At 42.7% G+C, this 23133-nt stretch overlaps 1 protein-coding gene across 2 annotated transcripts; it reads right to left on the minus strand.

The window, feature by feature from the left end:
* Nucleotides 1-307: 307 nt before the first annotated feature.
* Nucleotides 308-21863, minus strand: LOC119899770 (protein AF-17-like). 2 transcript variants are annotated; one of them, XM_038714477.1, is made up of 20 exons: nucleotides 21424-21859; nucleotides 20422-20501; nucleotides 20257-20311; nucleotides 19969-20078; nucleotides 15283-15386; nucleotides 14610-14703; nucleotides 13136-13243; nucleotides 12805-12894; nucleotides 12448-12595; nucleotides 11537-12349; nucleotides 10788-10987; nucleotides 10056-10173; nucleotides 9799-9865; nucleotides 9278-9426; nucleotides 6504-6704; nucleotides 5826-5902; nucleotides 5335-5705; nucleotides 4712-4808; nucleotides 3157-3369; nucleotides 308-3061 (listed from the first exon to the last, which is right to left on the minus strand). In XM_038714477.1, the coding sequence occupies exons 1-20, from the start codon at nucleotides 21530-21532 to the stop codon at nucleotides 3029-3031; spliced, it is 3237 nt and encodes a 1078-aa protein (XP_038570405.1). In that variant the 5' UTR covers nucleotides 21533-21859; the 3' UTR covers nucleotides 308-3028. The 2 variants fall into 2 exon arrangements, with proteins under 2 accessions (XP_038570405.1, XP_038570406.1); XM_038714478.1 differs by lacking the exon at nucleotides 308-3061 and having other exon boundaries at nucleotides 3227-3423; nucleotides 21424-21863.
* Nucleotides 21864-23133: the final 1270 nt, after the last annotated feature.

Here is a 23133-nt window from a genome sequence, read left to right on the forward strand (position 1 = left end):
AACGCTGGACTACAATCCAGCTGCTTTCAGAAGTTCAGGAGCAGTGTTTTTCCTGTGGGAGATGGTAAATGCCTTTGGGCTTTATCATTTTGAAGACCTGTTACACGCACAAAAAGATATATAAAACAATAAAGTAGAGGGAAAAAGCTAAAAAGCTGAATATGACCTCTTTAAAACTATTTCATTTGATCTGGTCAGGACAAAGTTAGCTACGTCACTTGTCTGAAAAGATGAATTCATTCCCACCTTCCTCTCTCCGAGTACACAGACTACTGACAGTAAGTAAAACAATCCTCAAGACAAAATGTAAAACAACTCAGTAAAATACATTTATTGACAAAAAAAATTCTTAATCCGTCCTTTTAATTTTACACACAAAAATATCAAAATACTTTACAGGGCTTTTAATCTGAATATTGTCAAATTCGTTTTGCTCAATTCTCTCAAACAAATACACTGTACAAATGACAACATGCTTGTCCTTTTTAAAATTCAGTGCTCATTTCATTTAATTTCTTTTTTTTTCCAGGGAACAATGCATTTAAAATTATGCATAGTTATTACTTGGTATTTAGCAACACATCTGAGAGATGTCACTGCATTTCATGCAATTCATATCCCGATAAGTAACTCGCTCTCCATCAGGCCTCATTCAGAGCCAGGTGCTTAAATGTTGTAATACATAAAAGATACACAGTACGACATTCAGAACATGGATTATCTTGGTTACCCAAACTTCAAAGCTTAAAAGAATGAATGTGTTTTTACACAAACATATTAAAGTATACAACTCATATTCCAACAAAATTGAAAAGGTACAAAAAAAAAACAATTTACAATTGGGCCCAAAGCGCCCCAGTGCAACATGAGAAAGAAACCGCTTCAGAAATCCTTCGCACCACTCCTCACTCAATCTCTTGGACATGGTTGTGTGTCTGGACTTACATAAGGACATACTTGGTAAATTGCAGACCTCCCACTTGGAGCCATGTCAACACATTGGTTCATGTCTTCATCAACATAATCAACTGTCCCCTTCTGTCATTGCTACAGTATTTATCACCAACTAGTGAGCTGCTTGAAGTTCCTTTCTGAGGTCTACATTAGCTGCTAACAAAACAATCTAGCACTCGAGATATCACATGTGTGGGAGATAATGTTCAAAGAGAAGTGAGAAAATGTTTGAAAAGGCCTGTGACAATATTGTTAAAGAACTCCGGAGAAAACATAATAAAATAGTCACTTACTCTGTGATTGGCCTTCTGTTATCCAAACAGAGGCCTCATATGATAAAGTGGAGTGGATGGAAAGAGACGTTTAACATAGTTGGCTTAAGTTGGCCTCAGACAGCTCTGCAGCAAAAGACCGACAGTAACAACATCGGCTATTCACCATCTGCTCAACTGATGCCAGCTACACTATGTATCATAGACTGTGACAGCACTTTAATAATAGTTTACATCTTGGCTGTCCCCAGCCATCTCCTATGACACCACTGTGCAGGCTTTACTCAGACAAGTCCTTGTTTCTCAGTTCTCTGAAGCAAAAACAACTAAAGAACATTGCATCTGAACACAAAAATTACAATACAAAATAATTTGACACTTCAGTTACCACTATACGGTTATTCACACATTTCAACTTTTGAAATCAGTTAGCTATCAAAAGTATAAATGGGTTTAGGAAGAGTGCTTTCACTTTAACAATGTACCCCAGATAAAAAACACTATCAAAGAAAGACGACAAGAGAGTAAGCCTTTGGGCTCATGGTTTCCTCTGTAAATCTAGCATCATTAAGGCATTTTCTATCCAGTATTGCTAAAAGAACAACTAGGTGGTGAACGTGAAAAGAATATCTATGTATGAAAGTAACATAAAAAACTGACACAAGTGCAAAATACTTACATAAATCGAAAAAAATCTGTCAGTCCCTAGCGGCCTAGTGAGTACCAAACATCCTTTATAAGGTACTGTGTAGATGTCTAATTTGCTCTGTTAGCTACTAACATGCAAAGTGCACACTTGTTTAGGAAAAACAATTTCTTACTTAACAATTTCCAAATGTTTGGTTTTGTCTGCTTAATCTCGATAGCAACTGGAAGGATATAAAAGTCTTTAGAAACTCATGGTGGTTTTGAATAAAATCTGGTGCTCAGTGATCACGCTGATGCCAGTCTCTAGTGGACAATAGCGCCATTTTGGACACTTGGGGTCTGTGTCATTTTACATTTACATGAGTTAATACCTTAGAGTTAACACCAAGATTTTTTGGTGGGCATTTATATCCAGTGAAGGTTATTGCGGTGAAATGAGTCAGCACAAAATTTCAACAATGGAAAAAAGATGGCGGAAAGATCTGAGGTAATAACTAGCTTAATGTTGAAATGCAACTAACCACACATCACACTGAAAATGACAGTATGTTTATCCTTTTCATAAGTGCATGTGAGAGGCTGCGACATATAGAAGATCTGGATGAAATTTGGGTGGGGTGAACACAAAGGGAAGACAAAATATCAAGGAAGACAGGTGAGATTGCAAGAAGTGGCATAAGTCTGTGATTCTCAGTGACCGAATGGAAACTCTGGTTTAAGCCATGGAGGGAAATCATGAACGGTCAGTGCTTGAGAAATCAGAGAAGCGACACTCTGACCTTGAGTTCACACTTCAACCCAAAAGCCTACACAGACAGCCCCTGCAGGGATGAGCAGGAACTCTGGCTCTGCCTTCATAAGCAGCCCCATTGGTCTTGCTAACAAATTAGTGCAATTTAAGAAGAGACCACTGTATTCATGCTCTCTGAAAGCTGCCTACACAAAAACCTATGAGAAGAACCTCTGATACAAAGAATTTCAAAACACGAAAAACTTCACCTCCACGTTTAAGTCCATCCTGTTATACATTCATAAAAGAGGGTGTAAGATAAAGATGACAGAGAAGGAAAGTCATGTAAGTTGACCTCAGTTCTTCAAGTGGGCCGTGATGCCCCATGTCTTCATTTGAGCTGCTTCCGTGTAATCAAGAAAAGTCACCCATTCTTGTCACCCTTTTCTCCTGCAGTCTGAAAACACAATTACACAATGTTTCTTACATTTCTAAAACTGACAACATTGCAACTAATACAATCTCTAAGAGGAACCCAGCAGTGTTGCTCACCCCGGGCTTGTGAAGTGCGTTGTCCTGCAGGCCAAAGAGGCTGCCTCCCTGGCAGCCCTGCAGGGGGGAGGCTGTAGCTGAGGACAGCAGGCTGGGTGACTGGGCGATCATGGGTGAGTTTGGGGTGGAGGTGAGTGCTCCTGTCAGCGTGAGGCGCTGCAGCTCCCTCTGTCTCTGCTGCTGCAGCATCTGGCACACCACCACCTGCTGCTCCTGGTGGAGGGGTAGAAGACAGCGAGTTTATGGGATGTTCAGGACACCTGTGAACTGGGAGAGGTTTTACATTTAAGTAGCAGTTTAAGCTCCTTTAATTGCCCTCACAATCGAGATTACCAAGCAGACGTGTGAGAGACTGAGCTCTGAGCTCAATATGTAGTGTAATGTGACATCATACACCTTTCTATTTTCAACATTGGAGGCTAAATTGTAGGTTAGCTTAAAAAAATGGATCTGAGTGTTTCTTCTTCTCAACATGTTACATGTTTGTGAGAGACCTACAATAACTAGTCCAAAGCTTCTGCTGCCCTGAAAGCAGTTGAACAAGTGCAACTGTCTTTAGGTCATGCATCTACCTTTCTCCCGTATTTAACTCTTGTATGGGGGAAAGGAGAAATGTGCATTTCACTGGTGCATTGAATGTAGCATCACACAATCACAAATAAACCTTAAAACTCAATGTCACCAAGAAGTCAGTTGTATCTTTACCAGATGCCCACAGTGTCTCATTCCAAAACTCCACCAGACTTTTACCAGTTTTGCAAGTCAAATATGAAGCATCGTGGTGGCTGGTTTCCTGTTGTTGTAAAGGTGTCACATAGTGACTCAAAAGCTTGTGACTCATGAGTTAGTCACATATATTGTTATCCCCATATCAATCTTTAACACAATTAGGTGTAATTGCAATTAATTGACAATTTTTAGCACCCGAGCAGACTAATGCCGCTTGAGGTACAAAGAGATTATTACGAGACAGGATGGGCCAGGGCTAGCTTGTTAGCATGCTGTGTTAGATAGGGCAGAAACACCATACATAGACGTCTTCGACATGACGTCAGAACTGTTAACTTAACAAAACTTAATTTCAACAATGTTAGTTTATTTTCTCAATGTTTTAAACTAAAATTCAGGCTATATTTTATATATTGTACATTTAAGGCCAACGAAAACAAACCTGTGTTGACTTGCTGATAACATAACATGCGACATGACTGACGAAAAATGGAGATATTTTGCAATGGAGGTGAGTCTGTAAGCAAGACATTATTTCTGCTCATTAAAACTGATGTCATTACTAGTCAAATGACACAACTTTCACAAATGTCACAGTAGTGTAGAAAAACAACATAACAACATGTAGAAGCTGCCCTCTTAAATTAAATAAATTTGATGGATATTTACAGTTTATGCCCAATGAGCACCTGTGTCTGAGAGCGTGGTGAACTCTTCCAGAGTAATATGTAAATCAACTATGACCACAGAGATGTAAATGAGATGACTTTAGTCTCCCTGCGGAAAGAATACTACAGATGAGAAGTGCTAGAAAGAGTGTCATTACAGGAGTGAAGTTCTGTGAGGTGAGGAACTGCTGGAGTTGCTGCTGTTGCTGCTGCTCCAGAAGAAGCTGCTTCTGCTGCTCGGACAGGAGAGAAGACCTGGAACACATGCAACAACGCACATAACACACCAGACAATGCACCAGCCCTCTGGCTGATCAGTCCAAACCACAGATTGTATAAAACATGAACTTAGTCTCTGTGACGTCACCCATAGGTTTCTGAAGAGCGATAGTGAAGGTTAATGTCGGTGGTTCTGGCCATTGCCCTCTTGGCAGTCCCTGACTGTGGTTTATCAAAAAATGAGCAAAGACGCGGAGCATCGGTGGAGGCTAGCCCTCTGTGATGGCACCCACCTGTCACTCAACTAGGCCTGCCCTTAATGATGCATAACATTACACCTTCATATAATTTCAACAGAAGAGTTATATAAAAAAATACCCCCCCCCCCATTCAGTTGTCATGAATGGGGAAATTAGCTATAGAGACCAAAACATTTATCCTCATGTTTTTAACATGGGGTTCAAGTAATACCGGCCAGCTGCCTGGCATAATGTCAACAATCTTAAAACAAAACAATTCATTTTTAAAGTGGAGCTGATTTTAAGACAGACTGGGTACATACGGGCTCACGCTCTTGGGAAGCTGAAAGCCCTGTGCCAGGGCCTGGGGGTTGAGCGGTGGAGGCTGGGGGCGCAGAGCGGGAAGTGCGGGCTGAGGGGCGTTCTGCACAGGAGACTGGATCACGCCGTTCAGACTGCCCAGCACTCCATTCATATTCAGCTGAGGACTTCCTGCGAGGGATGCCATGAGCCCGCCCACCACAGGCAAAGAGGAGCTGCAGGCCTGACTGATGGTCCCCAAACCATCGCTTAAACCTCGACTCAGGCCGTTCAGCAGGGGCTGGCCGAAGGAGGCGGGGCTCTGCTGAGGAGGAGGGGTACTCTGGAAGGAGAGGGAGGAGCTACTGCGGGACGGACTACCAGAGTGGAGCTCCTGGAACAAAGACATGAAAAATTGCACTATTCTTGATGCAAAAAGGTTCAAAAGGCAGAAATGGGTCGACCCAGGTTTGTGTGGAGTGTTCAAGGTGAGAAAGGGTCTACAGGTTCTCACCTCAGACGAGGTGACAAAGGAGGTGTCATTCAGGAAGCAGCTTTTGGACAAGGGACTCTTATTGGTGCTCATGGGGTCTAAGGAAAAGACACAGGAAGATAACTACAAAATCAAAGGTTTACACTAACTAGCATGGTTTTCATTACGTATATTAAAGCGACTCACTTTTCACATCAATAAAATAAATCATCTGTTTGTATCATTTCTGTGTACGTGGCCAATGCCAAAAAGACCTGCAGCCTCTACACTGCATTCTCCTGTCATTTTTGTGCATGATTTCATGGGAAATCTGCTGCACTGGTTGATGGCACTGAGGGATATTGCTTTACTTAACAAAAGCAGAAAACTGGTGCCGACTTCCAGAGCAGACAGAATAAGCAGTAGCAACCAGTTGTAGTTTACAGTAAGTTGTTTTGTCAGCAGAAAGAAGGATAAAACTAATAATACAATTGACGTGGGACAGAGGCCATCAATCATCTCATCAATAGTCTAATAGGTTTACTATAACGAATCACAGCTAACCTGACAATAATACACTGATAAAAATGCTACAAGCAGGTGGACTGTTGTGAGGGGATGAAGGTGGGAAGACAAATGCAGATGAAAAGTGAAGGGGGAGTGAAGTACATGACCCCACTATAATAGTGTGTCCTAAAGGTTTGATATGAAGAATCTGACCTTGAGTGGATGACAGGAAGTTGATCTGGGCAGAGGTGTGTATTGAGCCGTGGGCGGAAAGAATGTGTGGAGGGAAAGGCACGGCCAGCTCCGTGTTCAGCAGCTGCAGTCGCTCCTTCTTGGCCGTCAGGCTGAGGATCTGGTCTTGGAGGCGCTGGTTCTCCTGCTGCAAGGAGTGGAGGGACTGGAGCATCTCCACAACTAGAGACAAGGAGGATACATATGTTATCAAAGAGAAACAGAATTTCCAAAGGGCCCAAATGAGTTGCACAATGACCAGCATGAGAAGGCAGTGAAGGTCAATATATACTGAAGTCCTTTTTCTATCGGATGGACCCAGCTCAACTCCTCTCAACTCGCATTTTTTGTTTTTACTTTGGGCAAATCTGTTGCCTTGTATCTGCAGCTTTTTGGTATCAAAAGACCTGAGGTGATACCAAAAGCTGACATAAAAAACACTGTGCACTACTGATTGGTCAGCCAAGCCGCTATTCCAACACGCCCTCAAAAACTCCGGTGGAAAAACACACCGACCTGCAGCACACAGTGACGAGACGTCCGCCGGCTGCCTCTCCTCTCCCTTCCAAACACTAGCTACCCTCCAGACAGTCAATGGACATAAAGTTGTTGCTGTGATGTAGAGATTGGCTACTAGTCCTTAACTAGGAACTGCGCATGTGCAACTCCCAGTGAAGATCATGTAGAGGCAAGATGTATCACGCCATAGCTAAAACGAAGCCTTCAACACACACAGCGTGAAGAGAGGAGCTGCAGCAATGTGCAGTATGAAAAAAAAATGTGGTGTTTTTTGGAAATGAAACTATCTGTTCTGGTAAAACCCCTAAATAAGATTTTGAACTTGAACTTGAGCATAATATGACCTCTTTAAATAGCTTAGCCAGAGATTGCGAGACAGTAACTGTAAAGATAAACAGTCACATAAAGAGAATGAAAAACTACATCCCTTCAATATCCTCAGTTGTCCTATGTGTGAAGGGGGTTGCAGTGTGTGTCGTGTTGAAGATTACGTCACGGCAGTTTCGTGTGGCGTCACTCGCGTCGAGTAGAGGCGAGTTCAGCTGGCACCAGCAATGGGAAAGTTCCAAAAACGTAGCTGAGCTCACAAATTTGAACTGTCACAGTTTTCAAAATAAAGCAAGAGCAAAATTTTCACATAGCTTGTCACTGGAAATGTATAGCATTTTAAAAACTTTAACAGCCTGTGATGACTGGAACATTTCTGTAGCCACACAGGTACTGAAATATAAACTTAATATCAAATTATTGCTATGTAATTAATATAAATGTGAAACAATAAAAGGGAAAGTTTTGAAATTATAATGAAATAGCGTTGACATTTAAACGTTATATCAAACAAGGTGAGCTGTTGTCATCATTTCATCTTGATGTGAGATAAGACATCCAGGTTAAGCAGAGAACAGTATGTATAAAGACATATAAACATCCCTGTATCTTGTATGTATCAGGATCAATTAGTTATGTTTAAACAATCTAATACATAAAGAAATATTTATCCCAAAGGTAGACACAGTGACCTGCTCTACTCCCACAGTTAGTTGCGATTATTCAGGCTGATTAGGCCCCTGCTTGGGTTGATGTTGGGCAGAGCTATATTTGGCCACCAAACTACAGCTGTGACCTAAATCACTCCACATCCTGCTACCTTGTGGACTACATTATTTAGCGTTTGAGTTGTAGGTATAATATGTATGCAATGTATAGTGCCTTTTAAATTCTAACAATGGAACACAAAAAGTACTTTCCCACAGAAATATTAGTCTTTGTGATGCGACATTACACTTTCAGTCTGAAATCTCAATTTACTCCTCACTAGAAACTAAAATTCCAGGAGAATGAGGGAGACGTCAATCAATCAAGCCCAGCGTTGGAGAAAGAAGAGAGAGCAAAGAATAGATAGAGAAAAAAAGGGCCATTCAGTGAGAGGCAGTGAGACATCTGGCTTTGGAGAGATCTCAACAGAAATTAAATGTAAAGGAGGAACATGAGAAACAAACATGCTAGAGATGCTATTCAACATTATCATAACAGCATCCACAGGTATATTAATTATCTCTAAATAACATCAGATCACTGCTCACAGCAAGAACTACACGGAGTGCTGGTAAACAATATCATGTGCAGATTACAAATGTTTTCTTGTTGTTGTATTTTTTTTTTTTTTACAGTGTAATGCAGTGGTTCCCTAACCATTTTACCTTGTCAGCCCTTCACCCTGCAGTGCAGAACTTTGTCTCCCATTCTGGCAGTGAGAGTAATTACACAAACACCGCTGACGCATGCTCACGTATGGCTACAGGGGAGCTCACTTCCCAGGCAATAATCCATTATTTAGGAAGAGTAAATGTAATAGCTACATAGCCTACTCCAAATACCTTACAAGCTGTCCAACAGCAGTACCCCAACACCATGTCTGTCCTCAGTCCCTTCTCTAAACGCTCTCCAGCGGAGAAAAGCTACACCAAGGTTTTTCTGTGTTTGCCCTCGCTATCAATCCCTTCCTTTTCTTGACTGTAATCCATTAGAGTCCCGCACTCCAGCTTAAACATGAAGATATTCACACCTCAGCCAAGGTTTATATCCTTACTGCGCAACCAAAGAGGAATTTCTCCCTCTCAGAAAAATACACTGAATTTTGGGTGCAGCTTCCGTTTAAATCTCATCTCGTGAGCCTTAGTTTTTATCTCGGAACCACATGGAATCACTGGAGTTCGTCCTCTTGCAGGCTCACTTACTGTTCACTCCCATCTCTCCATTGCCGTGTTTCTCCAGCAGGAGCTCAATGTGGGAGCTGGCTGGAGGGACGTTCTCAGGACGGGTTCGGACTCCTGCGCCCAACCCGTCTCTCTGGTCAAACAGAAGGGGAAGACAGCTCATCGGAGACCTGGGTGTGAAAGAGGAGAAAACCAACAAGGAGTCAGAAAGAAGTCACTGCTGCAGCCATGCTGGAAAACACCAACCCTGTGGCTGTGGTTAGTATTTTCTTCAAATTCACTTTGCAGTTTCCTGCTGTTTTCTGTTGCTGGTTACAGAAATAGAAACATATCAGACTTCAGCTACAGTACAGGAAAATATTTATCCCAATGATGTTTCATTTGATGGATGACAGATGATAGCAAGACCTTCTCATGACTAAAACTCTGTCTTACTACTTACTCACTCAATTTTCCGCCGCCCTGGAGGAATGAAAAAAATCATGTATTCTGTCCCAAGACTAAACATCAAAAATACAAGAAAAAGATGAAATGAGACATACTGTGAAGAAAGACTCTCTCTTGGTGAGTTCCCCTGACACGGGAAGCGACAGTCATCGAGGTCGGACTCTGAGAACGGGAACAAGAGTCATGAACTTGTAGGCGGTACAATATGAAGAGATTTAAAGTATGTCAGATTCTGAGAAAGGGAAGAATATTTGTATCAGAAGAGGGTTTCTTGTGAAGGCTTATCTGAAACTAGCTTCAGTTTGAAATGCAAATGAATCATATTGATCTCTGCACTTTGTCCTCCTCTCACCTGGCAGTGAGGTCTGGGCTTGGCTCAGTAGTGGCGGCAGTGGCGGGGCGGTGGAGAGACAGCTGGTGAAAGGCTGAGTGGAGGTCAGGCTGTAGGAGGCGCTGGAACCTGGATGGACCTATGAGACAGAAAAAAATCAACATCTGGCTGACAAACAAATCATCTGGACAATCTGGAAAGGATGTTAGTTTAAAAAAAGAGGAAAGAATAAAGCCTTCTACTCATACAACGTAAACACCAGTCTGCTGGTCATGTAAGCCACATCTGCCCACATTAACCGTAGAGTGAAAACATCATTTAATATGATTCAATATTGAAATTCTTAGAATATTATCAAATAAGTGCATTTTGCTAACAAAACCATTTAATGATATAATCAGGGCTGAAACTATCATCAGTGTCATTACATTATCCATTTGTCTGTCGATACAATTTCAGTGGGTCATTTAATTTATAAAATGTCAAAGTTAAATAAATGCCCATTACATGTACAATTCTCACATTTGATAAACTGGACCCTGCACGTGTTTGGTGGTTTTGCCTGCAAAATAACTGAAAAATAACTGAAACAATTTATTTACCAAGTCAAAATAGTTGGAGACTAATCACTTCAGGTCTATAATCTATACCAAGAAGTCAACAACAAGCTACAACAGCAGTGTTAACAGTTCAAATAGTCTGGGTGTGACTGTAAGTGCTTTATAGCAGAGAAAGCCTTTGTGCTGACCGTACCTGTGTGTTTGAGACAGCGTTGACTGACGGAAGTGAGAGTGACGAGACGTGGGATGGAAGGAGTCCTGAGGAGAGAGGGGTGCTACACATACCCCCTCCCAGGGACAAGGAGGTGCTACACACCCCTCCACCCAGCGAGAGAGGGGTACTGCAGACACCCCCGCCCAGCGTGAGAGGGTCCTTGAGACTGGAGTAGATACCTGAGAGATCAGAAGTTAGGTAAAAAATATATATTTATTATTTTCATCTCAGTAACTGTAAGACCCCAAATGGCACAAACACTGAAGCATTCGTGTACACGAGAGAATCAATAAGTAGATACTGTAAGTAGGGCAGGAAATCTACCACTCAGAGATGTGCAGCGCACACAAAAACCACTATCTAGGACAATATCTCTGCCTCTTACAGATTAAATAAATACTGTGAGATAGATTTAAAAAACACTGAATTTTAAAACCAACTGTATGAAAACCAGCGCTGTGTAATAGTATCTTTATTTGTCCTGCTTGGCTTTTTACTTCCAGTGGCTTGTTCTACTACACTGTCAGGTCCTGATATACAGAAGCTGCTGCTGTGGCGCTGACACGGCACATGTGTAATGGAAACATTTCAACACTTTACAGTCAAGTTGCAGATGAGCACACCAAAGTGCAAACAGATAGTGATGCTGGTTTTTTTTCTTACTCCCGCTTGCTCACACACACAGGAAGCTAGAGGGCTACCACACACACCCACTCACTTAGACTCACCGGAGCCGAGCAGCGAGTTGCCACGGCCTGTGGAAAAACTGCCGGCAGAGGAGGAGGAGAAAGAAGAAGAGGAAGAAGAAGAAGAGGAAGAGACGGCGGTGGGAGGAAGCGTGGAGGGGAAGGTGGGGTGGGGGATGGAGGATGGGTTTGGGTACAGCGAACAGGTTAAAGCTGGAGGGGGAAGCGCTGTGTGGTGATGGTGGTGGTGATGCTCCTCCTCCCTCCTCTCTCGGTTCTTGCTGCCCCGTGGTCGCCCCGGACCGTGGCTGCTCTTCTTGTTGCCGCGGTGCCTCCTCTCTCTGGGCAGTGGTGGAGGCGTGGCTTTGTCCTCCAGGTCCGCCTCCTCCAGAATAGGCGGTGTGCTCAGTTGAGAGGGTTTACAGAGAGACTTGGAGGGTTTGTAGTCCCCTGAGGAGGAGATCTTCCGGATCTTGCTGCTGCTGCCCAGCCCTGACGAGGAAGTGATGCGCATGATGGACCCAAAGGTAGAAATAGTGACCTTGTTCTCAAAAGGGCTCGAGTTGCCCTCCGACCTGTCATGACCCTGTGATCCTGCCAGTGGGCCATCGGCAGGAGTCAAAGCCGGTGGCTTGTGGTATTTACTGTCCTCCTCCTCCTCCTCTTCCTCCTCCTCATCTTTGTCCTCCCCCTTTTCATCGTCCTCTTCGTCCTCGTCCTCCTGGACTGCCGGCCGCCTGTGACGCTCTTTACGCTCCTCACCGCTGTGGTCGTCACCACCTCGGTCGTGGTCACGCTCCAGGCGGGAGGACGATGAGAACTGATGGAAATCCTGAGCGGAGGACAGGGAGCCACCTCCAAGAGAAACACAAAGTTGTAGTCAACGACAAATAAACTCAACAGTCTTTATGACACCATGTCAACATTTCACTCTGGCTCCTCTTTTATTCTACCTGTGTTGAATGGACTGGAGGAGCAGGAGGAGGAGGAGCAGCTCTTGCCAGTGCTTCCTGTCTTCTTACTACGATGACTGTGACTGTGTGAGCTCAGCTTCTTGGACTTTCCCTCACCGTCCTTGCTGCTATGGTGACTGGAAGATATCTGTACCAAAACACACAGGTCACAACGAGATTAATTTTAGTTTATTACAAAAGGAAGTTTGGCATTACTTGTCAAAATGTTTCTTTATATAATACTGACAAAGGTATTGTGGCAATCAAGATTTCTTAAGATCTATTTCTTAAGATCTAAACATCCATCTCACAGTGTCCAGCATCTCACAGGTCACCCAGTGGGTTGACTTCTCGTACCTTTTCTATACTGCTGGTGGTCACTGAGGAGCCCAGGCTGTCAGAGGACTTCTTGTGGCGCTCTTTTTGCCGAATCTTGTCCTTATGACTCTGAACAGACAGGAATACACAGTGCTCAGGTATGTTAAGAGTCAAGCCAAGTCCTACCAGACACACACTGACTGTTTTAACACAATCAGACAGACAAGAACTTTGCCTCAGTGGCAGTTTTCATCTAAATCTGAACCTTTCTGATCAAAGAATATTTAAACATGACTACAAATCTGACCAGATATGCAATGCCAACCTTTGGTACATTTGACCAAGCCCGTACAGCAGCATTGGTGCTCACCTTCCTCTGTCTGTGGTGGTGGTATTTGTCTTGCGATGGAGAGCTGGAGCGCCCCCTGGAATGGCTGAAGGAGCTACTTGTGTTTTCACTGGAGCGCAACTTCTTCTGCTGTAAAAACCAAAGGAGAAGTTAGGAGAAGTGAACATTGTCTCAAGACGTCTATGAAGATTCTCAGTCATCCAGGTCATAGTTATCCAACGAAGGTTAAAGTCAAGGGCAACTGCACTTGGTTGAAGATACTGGAAGACATTTTGTCCCTCATCCAAAAGACTTCTTCACATCAACCAAGTCCAGTTGCCCTTGACTTTAACCTTCGTTGGATTGTCTCAAGACCAAATAAATGTTAATTAATGCTTAAAAGGTGCAATCAAAATGGAAAGCAAAGCTCATCTGGCTTTGTATTAACAGGAAATATGGGAAGGAGCAGATGAGCACATTTTCTCCATTTATTTTGCCTTTTTTCCCCCATTGCATAGATTAAATAGTGAAAATGTGCTTTTTCCTCAGTGTTTCCCCACAGGATTTAGAGAGATTATGGAGGGGGGTCCGAGGCCCGAGAGGGTCAAGTGAAGTAAATTACATGAGTCCTTTTACTTGTGGTTCTCGTATGAAAACATGAAGACTTCACAGCCTCTCTTCAGGTAGGACATACTGCAACACTTGTCTTTGTAAAGAGAGAAAATGACACGATAAAGTCACTAACCCGCCTGTCAGCTCGCACTGGTCTGTTTCAGTTACCATAAAGGCTTAAATACGTGTGTACTCCATCTGTAGGTGCGGCTAGCTTAATCATCTTCTCACAAACGAGTGACAGAAACACTCAAAGCGGGTCAGATCGTTTGTTGCCTTTTCTAAGCAGTCAGCCACAGATGGAGCGGGTGTGCTAGGAGGCAATTCAGCAGAACAGCGAAAGTGCTATTTTTACTATTTTCGGCAGATAAATTTCGGCGGCCGAACATTCGGTGCATCCCTAGTGCTAGACTAAGACAGCCTTTAGTGACTTTTTCATCGCTGCCTGCATCTCAGTAATTAAACAGGTCTGGTGTTGTGTTCAGTGACTGCTGTTTCCCCAACAGACAACAGAGCCAATCAGAGCTTTGTAGGCTGAATTAAGAATGGGGAAATCATCTTCCCGTGCCAGAGCTAGAAAAATGTCAACAAGCAACTCTGAAATCGGCGTCGCACAGGCTCTTTTAATTCACCATATTAAAGAGATAATAACAACGGCTTCGACTTAGGTTGAATATTCCCACCGCATCTTCTGTGTCAAATGAAAATGACTCTGATGGGACAGACACACAAGTCACAACACGATGTCAGACTGAATACACAGACTACACTTCACAGTGCATTTGTAGCTGCTTCTATTTTTTTCATGTGGTGACATTTGTAACTCTTTTATTTCCTTATTTCTGTGATGTGTTGTGCTAGAATATTGGTTTGCAGTCTCTAACCCGGCTCTAGTCCATCTTACCATTTTGTTGTAGTGATGCTTGCAGTAGCCGCAATATTTCACGTTGTCAGCTTCTGGGCCTTCCTCCTCACACAGCAGACCTGCCATCTGAGCACTGAACACAGGGTGTCACACAGGGTCAGACAGGAGAGGGAACAGGAGAGCTCTCACGCACACGCACACCCTGACAATGACACCTGGATGGCGCCCGAGTCACCTGAGCGCTTTTGTCATTGATCATGACAGGATGATCAAATGCCAGATCTCTGCACACAAAAATCTGTCCCATACAATCTTCCAGGCTTGATTTTAAATTCTGCATTGTGCTAAAACACAATTAAGGCACAAGGCAAAGGAATGAAATGTAAAGAAATGAGGAGGCAGAGTGGGAAAAGTTGTGCCGACACAGCAATGGATTGTGACAGGCCTTTCTGATAACTGCATTGGCCAACAAGTAAAATCGATTATGTGCACCTAAAATCAGATTACTTCTTGACCCCTTTTCCTAATTTACAACACACTGTCCTACAGATAATATGTCAGTATGTAATATCAAACAATTCCTTTCCTTAAGTATCCCTGCAAGATCTTTGCTGCAGCTCTTTCATGCCAATCAAGGTCTTAATTGATTTTTACCGACCAGCTCGCTGTAAGAAAAATACACACACACTCACACGCACAGCTTAATAATTACCAGGTGACATGGAAAGCTTGTCTGCAGCCCTGCCTGTTGCAGCTCATACAGGCTCCGCAGGCAGCCTTGCTCTCCCTCCCGTGGTCCTCACAGATATAACAGGTCTGTTGAAGCGGCACAGAGGGAGAGAACAAGAGATGATGGCATATCACAGACATATTAGTGATTATTATTATTATAAACAACAACAAGTCCTATGTTGCCCTGTACGTTCACACAAAATCCTTGCTGTTTCAAAACATGCAGATTCATGTGCAAAGCTGTGGAAGGTTTTGAAGTCTTGTGCGGTCTTGTTTTGTCTGTTGCATTAGTGTTAGCAGGGAAAACTCATACATTCAACTTATCTGGCCATTAAAGTGAGCCATTGTGAGTGCAGTGCGGGAAAGATAAAATGCTTCTTAATTTGAGTCCAGCCGCAGCTATCCTGTAAATGGTTTTGCTTGTCAAGACACCAGATGGGGCTTTCAAACAGAACACAGTTCACTCCGCACGTGCTGCTTTGCACAGCAAAACTGCTAACCAGATGTTTGGGAGCTTGTGGCTATTTGTTTTCAAAGGTTTTTCATATCTCGATGTTACTAAAATCCAAAATGTACTTCCCTGTACATTTCCTTGTCACCTACACTTCTTGTCACTTCCTCAAATTTTGTTTCATGATGAATTGCTGGGCACTCACATTGATGCAGCAAACAACATTTATCACGTGCAGCCAAGATTTTGGAAATAATTGAATTTAGAGCTCAAGGCTATAATTTGTGTGGCGTGAGTGAAAGAAGCCGTCAGTCTTCACTGACATGTAAATGTGCGCACGTCCACAAAATACATACAACACAAGCAGACAAACACACGCACACACACAAAAACAGAGCTTTTGTACTTCTTCCCCAGCTTTTCCCCAGCGAGCGGGGCTGACTGGTGGGGGGCAGAAGAGGCCTAGCAACAGGTGCGGGACAAAGGAACAGCGGGCTCTTTACCTTTTCGCATCAGCCCTCTCTGTTTCGCCCGTTTTCTCTCCCCTTTCCTCTGTCTCCCTCTCCTCCTCACATCCCACTCTGCTCTCTGTTCTCCTAAGAGGATGTCTGCCGTGTAATGAAAGGCCAGAAACATAACTACACCAAGCGTGTAAAAAGAAGAGTGGCTTCTCAAGTTTTCACTGTCCATTGTAATGCTGTCTAGGAATGCAGGCAGCAAAATCTGGATGAATGGCTCTGACGGGGGAAAGCTGCATGCAATTTACTGTAGCTGACGCAGTAATATGAAACCAGGCACTCAAACACTCACATGTGTACATTTATATGCAGGCACGGACACACGCGCACACACATTACATACACACAGCATGTAAGTCCCTGTGTAAAATATAGATTTCTTTGCGTTAAAAGGCCCACTCCGGCGCATGCTGGAAACACTGCTCACTACTTCTGCTGTACACAAACTGCCAACTATCAAAGGCTACACAGACAAGAAAAGAAATGTACAAATGGATAAAGTTACCAGACAGCTGATGTATGATAAAGCTGTAATGGTGAGAAACTAGTCTGTGGTTTAAAGTGTTTGTTTTACTGTCTATACGAGGAAAGATATGTTCAGTCTGTTTTCTATAGGTGGTCTTGATGAAAAACAAAGACCATGAGTGCACAACATGCAGTCAGTATGCAGCACGACACCATTATACATGTAAACATGTCATTAGCCCGTGTTCATTTATTTATATATATATACATGTAAATTACATGAAGAACAAACTTGAAGATACTGCCATGTTGGATCTTATTAATTCTTCATGCTTTGTAAATAATGTGTTATTATGTGCTAAACTCACTAAAGTGCTTTTCAAAAAGTGTATAATTATTTATTATTTTTGTAAGAAATCAGTTATTTTATCTATAGAATGTCAAAACAATTGTCCATCATAGTTTTCCCAGAGACCAAAGTGACATCTTCTAACTGTTAGTCTATAACTCAAAGAGATTTGATTCCTAATGATATAAAAACCAGGAAGTGCAGCAAATCCTCTAACTGAAGAAACTGCAACCAGTGAATGTTGAATGAAATTTCTGCATGACAAATTATTTTAAACTAATTGCTTCAGCACACTTCAGTGCATAACAATGTGTATTTTGTGTTGAACTATGGTGAATGGACTTTGTTGTTGCCTCGACCTGCCCCATCTATTTCTACTTCAGCAGGAAATCTCCCACATTTCCCAGAATGACTTTCAAAAACCTCCAGAGAGCAGGCCACATTCAGCTCTTGGTACGGTACATGTAGGTGGAGAGCGCAACGACACTGTGGAGCAAAACAGTTTTTCCTGTTTAGAAAACAAGAATTGTGCTGTTTCCCGCAGGTCTTAAAGCTACGTTGCAGATTTGCTGAAGCCGCGTTTCATTTTATGATTGATTTCTCTCTGCGGGATTGTTGTCACTGATGGGAAAAGCCTGGTCCAAAACAAAGTCATATTAAAGCTGACTTTAAGTTAAGAATTTATTGCTACAAAGGATAATTGTAATTGCTCTAGAATAAGTTGTGTGACACCAACGGGGCTGGATACCTCATACATTTCCTTACAGCTGCCAATGTAATATTTAATAAGTTTTAATACAGATGTAAAAACTATACTTTTTACAATTCCTTACTTTTAGGGCTGGGCAATATGGCCAAAAATGTTATCATGATAAAACATTTCATATCATTGTATATCGATAATTGTGAATGTCAAATCTTTATTTCTTTTAAGTTTAAAGGCTGATTTTTGCTCCTGAGTGAAAGTTGCAGAAACCAGATTGTTGATTGTGGTTTTAAACTTTTCTTTATGGCCAAAACAAACACTTGCCAAACAGTGGATCACTTAACAAATCTGAGGTAAAACCTTCAAAACTATTATGATAAAATATTTTCTACAAATATGCATGAATAATAAATAAATTAAATAAAATCTTTTTCCAGTCCCTTTTACTCAACAAAATAAAAAACATAAAAGAATTAAATCAAACATTTATAGAACATTTGTTATATTGTTATTGAGGAAAATGATATTGCAATAATTATCATTATTGTTTTACTGCCCAGCCCTACTTACTTCTAAACATATGTTCTACAGAAAAATCACAGAAGAAAATAAACCACAGAAATGTAATGCATATGATTTCCAAGTTGTTTAAACAAGAAAAACTGTAGAAGAACTTTGCCTAAATAAATTCGAGTACACACACACACGGTCTGAAATACACACATGCAACAACACAAGGAGAGATGTCAGAGTGACGGGGCTGCCACTCAGTGCGGCGCCCCGAGCAGTTGGGGTTTAGACACCAGATGCATCAAAAGTCAATATGAATCTTTTCATGAATCTTCTGTAAATTTTTGTGACGTTTTGTGCTACAGATATAATTATGCTGGAAAGTACTGATGTTTCATACCTGGCCTTAGTTGCCTTATCATTAAAGGATATTTTCACGTGAGTTTCAGCTACTCCAGGAGGGAAAAGAAACGGAAGGTTTTCAGATCAGCGCATTCATGTCGGTACCACTCTCTGGCCCCATACAGAAATACTGAAGAGAAACCCCACTGTGAATCCTTAATTTAAGTTCCGAGATGGAGCACAACACCACCCAAACTTTTTCAGCTCAAGACCCAAAAGAGAAATCTGGTGTCTCCCTGGGACACAAATCTACATTTACAAACTACGCATAAAGGACACAACAAACCATAAATTTAAATTGTATTTGAAATGTATTTACTTTCTTATTAAAGTAAACAAAAACAGCAATGGCCTCTTCTCCTTTCTGTGTCATCCCTTTCTCAACGCTCATTTTCTTATTCCCTCTCATTATCCCTTAGTACCAACACCAAGATGTTGTTTTTTTCTTGGGCACCCGTAGCTCAGTCCGTAAGGACTTGTGCGGAAACTGGAGGGTCGCTGGTTCGAGTCCAGCTCAGACCAGACATATGAAGTGTAGACTGGTAGCTGGTTCTCTGCTGGCACCTCTCCTTATGGTGGCCTCTAAACCCCAACTGCTCAAACATCTCTCCTCGTGTTGTTGCATGTGTGTATTTCAGACCGTGTGTGTGTGTACTAATAACAATAAGTGCCATTCTGAGGTCATGCTGATGATTTAGTCTGTTTTTAATGTGTGCCAGAGTCGGAAAGCCAGATTCACACAAGAATGTTGAAATTGAATCAACACATCTTGAAGGATTCTTCTGTGCAAAAAAAAAAAAAATGTTTTGACTTTCCCAGACACAGCAAATGTTTCGTTTGGAGATGCCTGTCCAATTTATTAATTTTAAAACCCTCTTCACATATTACACATTGAAGCATCTCCTCTCCATTCTGAATTGCTTTGGTGAAGCCAGCACTAATAAACTCGTCCTTGTAGTTTAGTCTGGACATCATAGGATCGACAGTGACAGATTACAGACTACAGACCTGAAAATTTTGGTATGAACGTGGACAGAAGATCAGGTTAAAGAGAAGAGAGAAAGAGAAAACTTCACACAGCATCTGAGCCGAACAGACAAGTGTAGCAAAAAAAGAGCGCTCATTCACATATTTAGATTTTGTAACATTGTGATATATTTTACCCAACACAAATGGGACTGCGACCCTTTTTGGGTCCAGACCCCTAAGTTTGGGAAACATGGCTGTAGACAAACAATTTTTCACTTCACAATGTGTGTCTGTACCTTGATGTATCGCTCATGCGGGACATACTGCAGGATGATGGGCTCCATAGTGAGGACGTTGGCAAACTGCACCTCAGGGATGTACAGCGCACACACAACGTGGGCCCAGCCTGATGGAGAGATTGGCAGTGGATCAATGGCACGATAAGGTTCCCTATGAATGAAGTGGAAAACTGTTGCTTCTATTCTATTTCAGGCAAGGCTGTGGTCCCGCTGTGTCGCGCATTCGCCGTGCAACTCGGGCGGAAACAGCAGGGGGGTGAGATGGACAGAAGGTGGAGATTTTACCTCCGCTGTCTGTCCTCTTGAGGGCTCCATCTTTGTGGGGACACAGCTCACACCTCTGGGGCAGGAGAGGAGAGAGTAGAGCGTGTGGTGAGTGTGGCATTTGGTTGGAACTGGTGATGCAGGAATGGATATTCATGGTGATGCAGCAATGATATTCATACTCACCACGCGCGCCGCCCTCTCCTGTGACTCACACTTCCGACAGAACCACGGACCGGTGGGCACTTGGACAATGCCATAGCATGCTGACGCACACACACAGAGAACAGGTTATTTGATACATGGACCTCTGCTATTTTACAACATATACATGACTATAACATATATATATATGTAGGTAATATATGCCAAATGTCTCTTTAACCTAGTCTCTTTTAGATTTGTATCTTCACCATTTTCTACTGTAATGGATATCACACTTATCTCTTATATAGTGTTGTCCCATCAGGAAGACATTTTTAATCCACTTGGTGTTTTAATTTAACATTGAATATGAATGAATTTGACCCTATGAAGACAGCTCTCAACTCTATCTGCTGTGGCTGCTTCTATCTAATCTCTCTTTATTACATTTCACAGCACTTTTGCTGACTTCAAGGAACAAAATCATCTCTACTTCAAAAGCTCAACCTGCAGACGCGAGAGAAGTCAGCCAGGCAAAGATTTTCCACCAGAGTTGCTCCAACAAACAGTCACAGGGTTCATTTTTGCTCAGAAATGCGATATAATAAGTAAACTCTTAACCTTTGCTAGTCGTATCAAAGCAACAAAGCAAGTGGACACAAGGTAACACAGTGTCCAAACCGGCGGGCCTCGCCGGGGCTGTTTTGTCGCAAAACCCACGCGTCTTGCAATATGTCGTGAACCGAACCGGGCCAGAAACCCACGGTCACACACACACACACACACGGACCTGAAGTGCCATTAAGGCGCCATCCGGCCCGGTGTCACCCTGCTTGGCCCTGTGTGTTTAATCATGTGTGCCGAGGAAACAACAAACAGCACGCCTACCTACCCCTCCCACACACACACACACACACACACACACACAAACACGCACGTACACAGCGACAGAGCTGCCTGGAAACCTACCGACCTACCAGCACCCTCCGGCTGCCTCCGGCCACAGCTGCCCGGTAATTACACGCTAACAGCGGCTAATGTTACCTTGGTGAACGGCGACGCTGCAGCCGTGTCCATCACAGTACACCAGCGGATTCTCAGCCCAGCCTCGCTCGTCTGAACACACGCAGCAACCTCCGACCATTTCCCGCATGCTTCTCCCATATGAAATAATGTATTTCCCCTCCCGACAGCCGCTCAGACCTCGCCCAGGCCTGTCAAGTGGTCGTCCCGCACTTTAACGCCGCACGGGGCATAGTCGACGGCCGCTTTAGTCGCGCAGTTTTAGCGCATCGCAGAGACGAAATCTCGGCGTGGGGTTTGTGGTGCTGCTGCTACGTTTTTTCCGTGATGTCCTCCCGTCCCCATAGAACCGATGCAGTGCGCATGCTCAGACCTGCTCCTCTGGGTCAGAATAAAAGTCACAGCAAAGGTGGCAAGTTATTGTTACTTTTAACACGATTCTCCCTTTTCACCGCGTGTTTTAAGGCTCTAATAATATTTTTTAAATTCTTATCAATGCGAGAATATTGTTACCCGAAGGCTGCTCTTCTGATGAACAGTTTTATAATTGGATTAGTAAAACATGTGGATCAATCAGTCAAAACCGCTGGCTGCACCCTGTTTCTCTCTCTATTTAGTTTCAACAGCGCCATCTTCAGGGTTTCCGCAGTATAACGGCACAATTGCAAGCTATTTCACCATCCAATGTCCTGACCTGCGAGGAAAAACATCCAGTGTGAATGATAAACCTGTGTATATATTCCTGCCATATCATTTGATTCAACTTGATTCTGATTCATTTCATTTTTGTGCAAGTTTTGATGACGATGACCTATTGGCAGTTGTCTACATTTTTATTTCATTCATTCTCTATTAGTAGACTAAAGTCTCTGTAATTGCAGCCAAAATAATCAAAAGCAAATAGATATGAAATTCAAATTCCCGTTTGTCTGACTGACCCATACTGAGGTTTCATGACTCAAACTCAAACTTTCCTTGATTCCCTTGTTGCTCTCAGTGTACAGTGCATTTCTGTCTCATCTCCGTGGATTTCATTTATATTTTTTTGGCTGTCAAGTTTACTCTATAATTCAGTCAGCAGATGTCACCAGAAGTCTCTCATTTCGACTGGAATTGCGTCATTGTTGCTTTATGACTACTGTCGCGACTGGCTGAGTAAACTCTGTCTGGCAGGCTGGTGTTCTGGTAGAAATGGGACTTAAGACACACACATACAGAGTTTATGCAGAAACAGGGCTTTCTAGACACTAGTCCCATTCCTCTACACATGGTTCATTTCTAATCAGAGGTGATGCGTCAGAAAATATTCTCCAAGTGTAATTAAGCTGCTCCTACATTGCAACAAACTACCCTGACTTCAGGTTTAGCCTTAAACTTCTGCAAACACACAATCTTACTCAACAAACTACTCAGAAACCAAATACCCTGAAATCAACCTCTAAGTAGAAAAAGACAAGCCCACAGTTGTACTTTTGAAATGGATGATTAGGCTTTTAATCCGGCATATGGACATGAAGCTGTGATGACAGTTTGCCTTACAAGTGTCACTTCTCTTCAAACTCAAAGAGAGAAAAGGGAACTGGCACTGATGGAGCGGACAGATAGCGTGGTGGCAGCTGGATGAAGTTAACACCCTGTTCTGGTCTGAAGGCAGCAAGGTGTGACCAAGCCACTGCACAGACATGTGGGTGCAGTGTATCCACATTCACACGTACACGCAGAGCCTGATGC

Source organism: Micropterus salmoides, unplaced genomic scaffold, assembly GCF_014851395.1.
Source record: "Micropterus salmoides isolate LMB-PRFRI ecotype aquatic unplaced genomic scaffold, ASM1485139v1 Ms_hic_scaffold_12, whole genome shotgun sequence".
Classification (NCBI taxonomy): domain Eukaryota; kingdom Metazoa; phylum Chordata; class Actinopteri; order Centrarchiformes; family Centrarchidae; genus Micropterus; species Micropterus salmoides.

What these genes read in the sequence shown, in the direction of transcription:
- LOC119899770 (XM_038714477.1), bottom strand. Translation starts at nt 21,532, where the DNA reads ATGCGGGAAATGGTCGGAGGTTGCTGCGTGTGTTCAGACGAGCGAGGC. An exon ending in CAAGAGGACAGACAGCGGAG is followed by an intron (nt 20,079 to 20,256) that starts GTAAAATCTCCA and finishes TCTCTCCATCAG; the next exon opens with GCTGGGCCCACGTTGTGTGT. An exon ending in AGAGAGAGTCTTTCTTCACA is followed by an intron (nt 9,427 to 9,798) that starts GTATGTCTCATT and finishes TTTCACACCCAG; the next exon opens with GTCTCCGATGAGCTGTCTTC.